This window comes from Notothenia rossii, assembly GCF_949606895.1.
Source record: "Notothenia rossii genome assembly, chromosome: 11".
In the NCBI taxonomy this organism is placed as follows: Eukaryota; Metazoa; Chordata; class Actinopteri; order Perciformes; family Nototheniidae; genus Notothenia; species Notothenia rossii.
Window position 1 is genome coordinate 28967569 of NC_136910.1, and position 12086 is coordinate 28979654.

A 12086-nucleotide genomic window follows, 5' to 3' on the forward strand; every position below is an offset into this window, starting at 1 on the left:
ATGCGAGCGGAGGACTGAGGAGGGGAACCGAGGAGAGAGGAGGGGAAGCAGCAGGCGGTTAGAGAGATGAGAACTCCTCTCCTCTGAGCGGTCATTTTAAAGAGACGTCCATTAATGATGACAGGAGGCACAGCAGCAATCTGTCTGATGGACAGATGTGTTCATGATGACTTATATATTTACTTTTAATTAATTGACAGTGCGGTATAATGAGACAATAACAGGCTGCAGATGCGGACATATATACACACATATATTTATACAAATATATACAATTTCAGAATCAAACAAGTATGAGAGCACTCTCATAATAACGTAACACAATCAGAGACTGGATATATCCCCCCCTCTCTCTCTGGTCGCTGAAATGGGGAATTTAAATTACGGGCCAAAAGTTGTATTTACAAGTATTAAAAGTAAGCATAGGACACCAAACCAACTGTGACCCGTCCGTCCGCCGCATCTACGCACTGTACAACACACACACACCTACACACTGTACCAAACAGGCACCTACACACTGTACCACACACGCACCTACACACTGTAAACCACACACAACTACACACTGTACCACACACACACACACACTGTACAACACACGCACCTACACACTGTACAACACACACACCTACACACTGTACCACACACACACACCTACACACTGTACCACACACACCTACAGCTCCTAAAGCATATAATCAGGCTACAGCCGTTGTGTATTTTATTATGTGAAGCACTAAATGGTCTTAGAAAAATATTGACTCTTTGTTTGTAGATATCTACTAAACTAAAGCATAAAAATAGAGAGTAATGTAGGCCTGTTATACTGAGTGATAAATATGTTACACACTGCTCTGCTTTCTGCACGAACCTCACAGCTGTTCTCTCTGGAAACATTGCGTCGTCGTTCAAGCGGTTACTAAAATAATATCATGGGGATGCATGCAGAGCTGTCATTGGCTGAGATAAGTCCGGCAGTGCCTAACGCTTCCACCGTTCCCGGAAATGCATCCGTGGAGGAGCCGTGGAGGACCCATCAGTGTCTCCTCGGTTAGAGCTCCTCCAGAGAGCCTCCTTGACGCTCGATGCTCGGTCCTCGATGTGCATTTAGAGAAATTAGATGTCCTTCAACATGGCGCGCTGAAATCCATTTCCGGGTCACAACCGGAGGACTGAGGAGTCGATGAGGGGAAATTAGAGTATTGAGAAAGCTCTATTGTCTCTGAACACTGCTCAGCTTAAAGTGGACCTATCATGCTATATTTGAAAAATATATTGTAGGGCCATACCTATATAAAACATGTCTGTGAAGTTTTTTTTTTCAAAATACGAAACAGATCATGCATTTTAGCCATGCCTCATTTCGCTCTATTTGCTCTATTCCAGCCCTGTTTTTGCAAGGGCTGATTCTGTGACGTAGCTTTAATGCAAATGAGCTGCAGCTGACCATGCAGGAGAGGGAGATCAGCTGCTGGGCTCTCAGAAGAGGGGGAGGAAAAGAGAGGCTCCGTCCTCTGTGTATTATTCTTATATTATTATATAGAGTCATTATTCATTTGTTTTAAAGCTCAATAAATAACAAAGAAGACCTTTGACCGGCACTTTTCAAATTTTGTCCACAGTGGAGAATAAACAGAAGGGCAACCATGCGCGAGAAGTCTTCTTCGCTGCTTTTGTGGCAGGACTACAGCGCCACTTACAGGCCTGGCATATGTACTCATACATATCATACACATACATATTTACTCCAGCGCTTTCGAGCGGTCTCGTGTGAACGGACACGGTGTGCATCCAGACCCGGTGAGGACACTATCTATACTGACTCAGCAATCACTGTAAGTTATATTCTTGTTTAAATAGACTTCTCTGTTTCATTTATTCTACTCTGTATAATTGTTCTGTAGTTATTGTAGCTAAAACGGCGATTTCTTAGAGATTTTAAATCTCAGATCTGCTCAACTCAACCTGTAAGACAGGTCTCAGTGGGTCACGCACCTCAACCCTGCATTACAATAGGCAGGAACACTCTGCTGTCGCCCACCAGCTGAAGAGAGTTAACTAATTAGAGGGGCGTGCCCCCACAGCTGTGAGAACTCAGCAATCAGCTGTGAGAACTCAGCAATCAGGTGTCCATCTTTGGTGGCTCTTTCCTGGAGCGTCAGCCAGACGAAGACTGACAAAGGCATTGTAGTCCTGTTGGAGTCACGAGGGAGGCAAAGAGGAGGCAAATCCTACTTTGATTGAGCTAAGTATCGCTGGTGTTTTCTTTTGTTTTATTCAATTCTCTTTGGTTCTCTAGCCCCTCATGCTATAATCATGTGTATTTTCTCCATTCCTGTTCATGTGTCCTCTCGCAATTATCACTGGCCCCGTGTATCTCCTAATCGATTTAACCGGCCTGCTCTTGTCTATCTCACATGCTCCACTGAGATCCAATATCTCGTTTCAGGGGGCCTGTGGAACTGCCAGTCAGCTGTTCCTAAGGCTGACTTCATCTCTGGCTACGCTTCCCTGCAGTCTCTGGATTTCCTTGCTCTCACGGAAACCTGGATTACTCCATCCAACACATCCACCCCAGCAGCTCTCTCCACAGCATATTCCTTCTCCCATACACCCAGACCCTCTGGCAGAGGAGGTGGCACTGGTCTCCTGCTCTCTCCCAACTGGAGCTTTTCCCTCTTCAAGCTACCTAACTTCACTCCTTCCCCCTTTGAATTCCATGCTGTCACAGTAACCCATCCTATACAATTAACCATTGTTGTTCTCTACCGTCCACCAGGCGCCTTGGGGGACTTCTTGGAGGAATTACATAATCTCCTCTCACACATCCCTGAAACTGACCCTCCCGCTGTACTTCTCGGAGACTTCAACCTCCAGACAGGGAAGATAGACGAACTAACATCTCTTTTAACCACCTTTGCTTTGTCACTGTCTCCATCCCCACCAACTCATAACGCTGGCAATGTCCTTGATCTCATATTCTCAAGGAACTGCACTACTTCTAACCTCTCTGTAAACCCGCTTCACACATCCGATCACTTCTTCATTTCATTCTCTCTACCCCTTTCCAAACATAACAACCTACCTTGGTCTCGTGTCATCCATGTTTCACGGAAAACTCATGGATGACCATGGTCATCCATGGACATCCGTGATCTGTCCATGGTGGGTGTCCATGGTATGTTTGTCCGTGGTTTGTCCATGGTCATGAAACATGGACAGAACACGTACTACCCGCCTGGCCGTGAACTGACCATGATTGTCCATGGTCATGAAACATGGAAAAACATGTTCACTTGTCTGGCAATGAATTGACCATGATTTTCCATGGTCATGAAACATGGACAAACATGGACAAATCCTATATTATTTCCATCCATGAAATATCCATGATTTTCCATGGTCATGCAACACGGTGAAACATGGACAATCACTGATATTTTTATCCATGAAATATTCATGCTTTTCTGTGGTCATGAAACATGGTAAAACATGGATAGAATTCTGATATTTCTAACCATGAAATGATCATGTTCTTCTGTGGTCTCAATGTTGAATGCAGATCAAAGATATTGGTGCCAATCTTTTTTTCTCAGTTCTGACTCTTTTTGTTTGTCCTGGAGTAGTGAGTTACACAGGGCTGAACTGGGGATTTATGAAAAATATGAAGGCACAACATACAGTATTTATAATAGACACATTTAATTTATTTCAGAATGTACAGATAAATGTAATGTCTGATCAAATAACATTAAATATGTGACCTACATGTTCGTCAGCAGAAATAATAAATTGTTTGCAAATATGACATTAGCAATACCCCTGCCAACATGAAAATTAGGGTTTGGCACGCACTACATATTTAGGAATTTTTTTTGGACATGTGCTCTATTTACCTGGTAGACTGACGTTGAAAATGTAAACAACAGTGCCAATTTCATATGAATACAATAAGAATGTCAGAGAACAGACAGTGGTACAAAACTTAATTCACACAATTACATGAAAGGTTACAATTTTGTCAATACATGGAAACATTTTACAATATTGGACTCCCAAGTAGAATCCTTGTCTGCTTTACCAAAAACAAGACAGAACCAGTTCCCTTACTTCAATATGAACAAATATAATTAAGTGTGCCAGATATATCTTATATTAAGATATATCTTATATTAAATCCTTTTAGAACCTCCTTACTTATACTTCAAAAATAACATAATCATTTAATAGATTTACACTTAAAACCTTAGTCGGACCGCGAAACTTTGTGGTTAGACTAAAAGTAGAAGAGGTCAACTGACCAATTCTACTGAGTGATGGCGTTTAAATGTCCGCTTATATTCACTCTTTAAATATTAGAATTTTTTAAAAACACAAAAGAAGTGTAACCTGTACCAGAAGTTTTTTAATGTTCACGGTTTGATCTTTAGAATACTTCTTTATTTATTTACTTTAATATATACCACTCTAACTTTACTCTTACTCTTATATAGATAAATACATTTAGGGTGGAATGAGTTAAAAAATAAAATATATATTTTTTAAAAATCTAAAAAACGGATTTATATATTTTTTAATTTAAATACACTGTCTTTACGGACATTTGGTATATTATAATTTGCTTGCAGTTCATGGAGTAACCACTATGAGTGCTAATGGTCATGTTACCTTTAATTCCGCCGTTTTTGGCGTCACTTCCGGGTGGCGGAACAGCCACTTCCTGTCTAGCGTTTACATAGGACGGCAGTTGAGAGAAGACTGCTAAAAACCTTTGACATCCACATTGAAATACTGATCTTTCAACGTTGAGGGTGAGTACATTTGATTATTAACATATCAGAGACCAGAAATATGATCCATTTGAAGAAAAATAAGTTTTTAATATTTAAATAAATAGATAATTTCACAAGATGGCGGCCGTTTTTTTCCAGTTGCATTTATTTCAGATTCATATTAATAAATTGATCATTTCAAGTCGGGAGGGTTGATATGATCTTTAGAGGGTTTAGGTTTTAGATACAGCCACAGCCCATCGCCTCAGAGGAACACAATACCTCGCTGCAACCGGTCATCGCCCAGAAAGGCTGCACCGTCAGCACGCAGCCACAGCCAGTCGCCTCAAAAGGCTGCACCCAGATGCAGTCGCTCACCTCCACAGCATGGCACAGCCTCCCCCTCTGCTCACAGGAGACTGGAACTGGGGTCGCCATCTCCAACGATCACCAAAAAGAAGCACAGGTAATATTAATATTATATACATATACGTATATGTATATGTATATGTGTGTAAATGAGAACAAAATGTAGCACACTATCATTGTGAAAAGATCTATTAGGAAGTTTATCTGCTGATAAAACCATGCACAAATATGCAGACTGAACTTGATAAATTTCACACATACCTTCAAAGGTCTAGTGTTGAACATCACTGGACTTCATTGGAGTCGACTTGGAAATATCAGTCATAAATTGAAAAGGTAAATTACTTGCGCAGTTCCAATTGACTGCAGCCAGAGACGTGTAGAAGACAATCAGCAAAATGTTGTTTAAAATCTGTTTATTCATTATTTTAAGATGGAATGAATATTGATACCAGGTGAACATGGTAAACCTTTTTGTATACTGCTTCAACTTCACACATTACCTTTTAGGTTCTAGTTTTTGGGTATTTGTTTTTACAGATCTCCCTTTGCAGCTGGAAAGGATATCAATGTTGCCCAGTAAGTTATTTTAATTATATATATTAATTATATATATTATTATATATGTTATATATATTTATATATATATATTTTTTTATATTGTTAACAGATACAGATGTTCCCTTTTTATAATATACTGTTTGCTGGGAAGGAAAATAATGTGGTTAATATTATATGACTCCAAAATAGTGTTTACACATTGTCTGATATGGCAGCAAATTATATATTTGAAGACTGTGGTAGATGTAATTTTTGTTCCGTCTGTATTGTTTTTACTTCGGCATTATATTTTTAAGCAATCTTTTTTTTTCAGACTAGCCAAGAACCTGTACGAGCTGCAAGGTCAGTTTGCGGAATCACAGGAGAGTATAAGGAAACTCAAGAGAAGAGTTCGCGAACTGGAAAAGAACCGCGAGGGGCGTGTGGCAGTTTGTGAGCCACGGTACAATGGCAACACCATTGAGGAGCTGCGTGCAACTGTCGTCTTGGAGACGAGCACCTTCAAAGCAGCCAGACGGCTGCTGACACAGTTGTTCTCCAAAGACGATCTCCTCAGCCACAGTGTGTCCGGGAAAGCTCCCAACCGGATGACTCCACCAAAGCCACAATTTCCGGAAGATAAGTTCCTGGTATACAAGGACTTGATGCGGGGACGCTTTCCCGAAATGAAAGACAAGGATATGGTGGAGAAGGTGCACCATGTGCAAAAAGGCTTAAAAAAAGTGTGAAAACTGACTTAAGTGTACATTTGGGAAGAAAATGTATGTTGTTATGGTGAACATATATCTGGCACACATATTTCTTCATACAAAGTCATATGTAAGTAAGGGAACTGGTTATGTATCGTTTGTGGTAAAGCAGACAAGGATTCTACTTAAATGTTATAAATACTGTAAAATGTTCCCATGGATTGACAAACCTTTCATTTAATTGTGTGAATTAAGTTTTGTACCACTGTCTGTTCTCTGAGATTCGTTAAAAAACATCCTGTGTAGTATTTCTTGTACAAGAGTGTCATGATAAGATATTAATAAACATTTTGAAATGCAATCTTAGCACATTTATATCTGTAGACTTTAGATGCAAGTTAAATTGGTCCTGTCTGTAGCCCCCCCTCCCCCCCTGGAGCATTATGTGGACATTATGGTAAGTCTTGTTATATACAACTTTGGTAACAATTGACCAAATTGGTAAGCTTTCTATAACTTCAGGGGTGGAACACCCATGGTCAGACCATGGATATCCATGGTCAGACCATGGATATCCATGGTCTGACCATTGACCATAATATTGTCCATGGACGTTAAATGGCACCATGGTCTGACCATGGATGTCCATGGTCTGACCATCGAAGTCCATGGTCAGACCATGGATGACCATGGCAAGCCTCGATAAGACCATGGTTGTCCATGGTCAGACCACGGACATTAAATGGCACCACAGATCAATCACGGAAAACCACGGTTAACTATACCATGGACAGACCACGGCTAACCACGTCTTTGATGTCCATGAATTACCGTGGTCTGTCCATGTTTCACTTGGCCGTGGGTTTCCATGATTCATCCATGGTGCCATTTAACGTCCATGGTCAGACCATGGTCAACCATGGACAATATCACGGACAGATCACGTATGTCCATGGTTAATGTCCATGGTCTGACCATGGTCTGACCATGGACATACATGGTCTGTCCATGATCCTGAGACCAAGGTAATCTCTTCTAATTATGCACCTGTCCGCCGCAACCTTCGTTCCAGCTCCCCCTCTACCTTTGTCTCATCGGTGCTCTCAGCCCTCCCTTCCTCTGATTCGTTCCAACTCCTGCCTCCAAACTCTGCTGCAGAAACTCTCCTCTCTACTATCTCCTCCTCTCTGGACTCTCTCTGTCCTCTCACATCTCGGCCGGCTTGTCAGTCCCCTCCTGCTCCCTGGCTAAATGACGCACTGCGTGCTAATAGAACCATCCTTCGGGCAGCAGAGCGGAAATGGTTGAAATCCAAACACCAGGACGACCTCCTAACCTATCAGGCTCTCCTCTCCTCTTTCTCCGCTTCGATCTCTCAGGCAAAAAGCACTTTCTTTCAAGATAAGATCCAATCTTCCTATTCCAATCCCAAAAAACTATTTTCTATCTTCTACACCCTCTTGGACCCCCCTAAAGCCCCTCCCCCCTCCTCCCTTCTGTCAAGCGACTTTGTTAACCACTTTGAAAAAAAGGTTGATGATATTCGCTCTTCTTTTTCTGACTCACCTTTACTCACCGCTGGGTCACCAGACCCACCTTTAACCCACACACTGACCTCCTTCTCCCCTCTCTCTCCAAGTGAGGTTCTTACCCTCATTACCTCTGTCCGTCCTACGACCTGTCCTCTGGACCCTATCCCCTCAAACCTCCTTCAGACTATCGCTCCTGATATTCTACCGTTTCTCACCCATTTCATCAACACTTCTCTAACTTCTGGTAACTTTCCAAACAGTCTCAAGGAGGCAAGAGTAAACCCTCTCCTAAAGAAACCCACTCTCAACCCGTCTGATGTTATAAACTACAGGCCTGTCTCTCTCCTCCCGTTCCTGTCTAAAACACTTGAACGCGCTGTCTTTAAACAACTCCCCTGTTATCCCCATCAGAACAACCTTCTGGATCCGCACCAGTCTGGTTTCAAGGCAGGTCACTCAACAGAAACTGCTCTCCTTGCTGTCTCTGAGGAACTGCACACTGCTAAAGCCGCCTCCCTCTCCTCTGTCATTTATCCTTCTGGACCTGTCTGCCGCATTCGACACGGTGAACCATCAGATCCTCCTTCACACTCTCCAAGAACTTGGAGTTTCAGGCACTGCACTTTCCTTCCTCACCTCATACCTCAAAGACCGCACCTACAGGGATACTTGGAGACGGTCAGAGTCCGACCCTTGTCAATTAACTACAGGGGTCCCTCAGGGCTCTGTTCTTGGTCCCCTCCTCTTCTCCTTGTACACAAACTCGCTCGGGTCTGTAATTAGCCCGCATGGTTTTTTGTCCCACTGCTACGCTGACGACACCCAACTAATTCTGTCCTTTCCCCGCTCCGAGACCCAGGTCGTCGCACGCATCTCTGCTTGCTTAGCAGACATCTCTCGGTGGATGTCTGCTCATCACCTCAAGCTCAACCTTGACAAGACTGAACTGCTTTTCCTTCCGGGAAAAGATTGTCCCACTCTTGACCTAACAATCAACATCGGCACCTCTGTTGTTTCCCCAACTCAGACTGCAAGGAATCTGGGTGTGATCCTAGATAACAAACTGTCCTTCACTGCAAACATTGCTGCTACAACCCGCTGCTGCAGATACACACTTTACACAGGGTTCTTAAACCTTTTCCAAAGTCAAATTCAAGCACTTTTCAAGCATTTTCAAGGTGCATTTTCAAGCAGCGTACAGCTGTTGTAAATTATATATTTATATGCACATACTTATACTCAAATGATTATTTCCCTACCTCACATTAAATCAGATGTTCTTTATGCTATAAACAACCAAATATGTGTTTCGTAATAGCATTCTACATAAGGATGAACAATTAAAGATAAGAAAACAAAGTGTAATATTGTAAAATGAGTGACCCATATCATATATAGTAGACTGGGCATCCCATATAACCTGGCTGAGCCAATATAAAACAATCAGCCAACTAACTTTTCAATAAATACATTTTTAACATTTTTGAGGTCCTTTTAGGGTGGCAGTAAACATACGGCTCTCCAAGGTTAGGACAAAACCATTGAAACACAAAGCTGATATAAAAAAAAGCGTGTGCAGAGATCCTCTTTCTGTGTAAGAGTTTTGGAGGTTTCCAGGGAATTTTTTTCAGAATATGAAACTTTTATTGCCAAAATCTTCCGATAAATACATGTTTGAAGCTTGTAAAGGGAAGATGACAGCTCTTCCTCGCACTAATGCTTTTACGTAGCGATGCTCCCCCCTCCCTCCCGCTGACATTATGAATGTATGGCGTATAGTAATCATAGATAACATGGCAGGGTCCGTTACAGTTTGTTTTCATCTGATTTCAAATAAACAAAGTCTTGGCTTTCAGAATATTAAACTTGTTTCGGCAAATTCAGATGATAAATACAACTTTGAAGCTTGTAACGGCATAATTACAAGCGGAGAACGGAGTAACTTTACGTCAAAGCAGGCATAACAGCAGGTGTTTCTCGTGAGTGTTTTCCCCGGGAAACTAACACAATACACACAAACGCAAAAATACACAAACACACACACACACACACACACACACACTCGTGAGCTGCCCCCAGACCAGTAATACAAACGAAAATATGTTTCCTCCGTTAGAAAGCTAGGAATATCCTCTTTCCAACAGTGTATAACTCAAAATGTGTCTTCGGGTCAATGTGACTGATTTCGATGGAGCAAGTTTAGGCACGAAAAATACTACCAGTAGAAATACATTGCTTTTATGTGCTTCATCCTCTGAAAACCACAGGATGGCGACTGTCGCACATACTGACATAGGTACGCTCCTTTTTATTATTGTCACCTGCATAAGCAATTATCCCACATCGAGTTCGCTAACGTTACTAGCTTAAACAAATGTAACATGCAACGTTAGCCTAATCCAAAATGCTCTACTACGGCTTACCTTTCATATGGCTCGTCAGCGCAGACTCTCCCATCGCGAATAATTGAAATTCTTTGTGACAAACTGTGCAGAAGGCGAATCGTTGGGTTGATCCTCGTTTTAGCCACAGCTTGTATTTCTTTTCGGATAGCCAACGCTCGTTAAAACAGCAACCTCCTGGCATACTGTCATTCTTTCATTAGAATGCCCAGGTCACACAAAATAAAACACTTGCAGGTCGCGCGCATAGCGCTGGAAGGCCGGAGCGGAGCTTTTTTATGTAGAGGTGAAGCAACTTAGCTCGCTCTGACTTCTTTATTTTCTTTTAATCTAAAAAGCGAACTATTCAGTCAGACAGCAATTTATTGTACAAGTAAAGCATTTACAATGTCAAGCACTTTATCTCAAATCCAAGCACCATTCCCAAAATTCAAGCACTTTTCAAGTCATGAAAAAACCTCGTAAAGATTCAAGCATTTTCAAGGATTTCAAGCACCCGTACGAACCCTGTTTACAACATCAGGAGGATACATCCCCAGCTGACCCAGAAATCAGCACAGGTTCTGGTCCAGGCTCTCGTTATCTCACGCCTAGACTACTGCAACTCCCTCCTGGCTGGTCTATCTGCATGTGCCATCCGACCTCTGCAGCTCATCCAGAATGCAGCGGCTCGTCTGGTATTCAACCTTCCAAAATTCTCCCACACCACGCCGCTCCTCCGCTCCCTTCACTGGCTTCCAGTAACTGCTAGAATCCACTTCAAGACACTGGTACTTGCGTACCATGCTGCGAATGGATCTGGCCCTTCCTACATCCAGGACATGGTTAAACCCTACACCCCAGCACGTGCACTCCGCTCTGCATCAGCCAAACAGCTCGCTGCACCTGCACTGCGAGGGGGACCCAAGTTCCCATCAGCAAAAACTTGTGGGTTTGCTATCCTGGCTCCAAAAGGGTGGAATGAGCTCCCCATTGAAATCAGGACAGCAGAAAGCTTACACATCTTCCGGCGCAGACTGAAAACTCCTTTCTTTAGACTCCACTTCGAGCGATTGAATTACTAACAAAGCACTTATATACTAATAAAGGGCTGGCTTATCTAAAGCCAGTTGAGTAGCACTTGAAATATTTGGCTCTATGAAACCTGATGTACTTAGATGATTCTGTTTTCTTCAAAGTTGTATCTTCCTGGTCGAATGCACTTATTGTAAGTCGCTTTGAATAAAAGCGTCAGCTAAATGCAATGTAATGTAATGTAATGTAATGTCTCGTGTGAACAACACTATTCCGGGCTGACGTCAGCTCAGATGGAATCTGTATCCGCTCGTTGTAGCCCCATTTTTAAAAGAGCGATTGAATTACTAACAAAGCACTTATATACTAATAAAGGGCTGGCTTATCTAAAGCCAGTTGAGTAGCACTTGAAATATTTGGCTCTATGAAACCTGATGTACTTAGATGATTCTGTTTTCTTCAAAGTTGTATCTTCCTGGTCGAATGCACTTATTGTAAGTCGCTTTGAATAAAAGCGTCAGCTAAATGCAATGTAATGTAATGTCTCGTGTGAACAACACTATTCCGGGCTGACGTCAGCTCAGATGGAATCTGTATCCGCTCGTTGTAGCCCCATTTTTAAAAGATTTGGGTACAGAGGAAAAGAGAGAGGGTTGTATTTTCTGACACTTGGTGAGTTCCCTGGAACACCGGGGACACATATTCATGTATAAAAGTCGTACAAATGTCAAAAGTCCACTTTAA

General features: G+C 42.2%; 2 protein-coding genes across 5 annotated transcripts in view; one reads left to right on the forward strand and one right to left on the reverse strand.

Moving 5' to 3' along the window:
* The window catches only part of LOC307023593 (rho GTPase-activating protein 21-B-like), a 234573-nt gene that overhangs the window by 39708 nt on the left and 182779 nt on the right, over nt 1–12086 (reverse strand). The window lies entirely within an intron of this gene.
* LOC307023592 (uncharacterized protein) lies at nt 3092–6755 on the forward strand. Of its 3 annotated transcripts, XM_079656926.1 has the most exons (5): nt 3093–4814; nt 4979–5241; nt 5419–5480; nt 5685–5723; nt 6019–6755. In XM_079656926.1, exons 2-5 carry the CDS (start codon nt 5140–5142, stop codon nt 6431–6433), a joined length of 618 nt encoding a protein of 205 aa, XP_079513052.1. In that variant the 5' UTR covers nt 3093–4814; nt 4979–5139; the 3' UTR covers nt 6434–6755. The 3 variants fall into 3 exon arrangements, with proteins under 3 accessions (XP_079513053.1, XP_079513052.1, XP_079513051.1); XM_079656927.1 differs by having other exon boundaries at nt 3092–5241; nt 5414–5480; XM_079656925.1 differs by having other exon boundaries at nt 3093–5241.

Coding starts and splice junctions, on each gene's coding strand:
- LOC307023592 (XM_079656925.1), top strand. CDS start 5,140: ATGCAGTCGCTCACCTCCACAGCATGGCACAGCCTCCCCCTCTGCTCA. Junction 5,242..5,418: donor ATCACCAAAAAGAAGCACAG/GTAATATTAATA, acceptor TTCAAAGGTCTA/GTGTTGAACATCACTGGACT. Junction 5,724..6,018: donor AAGGATATCAATGTTGCCCA/GTAAGTTATTTT, acceptor TTTTTTTTTCAG/ACTAGCCAAGAACCTGTACG.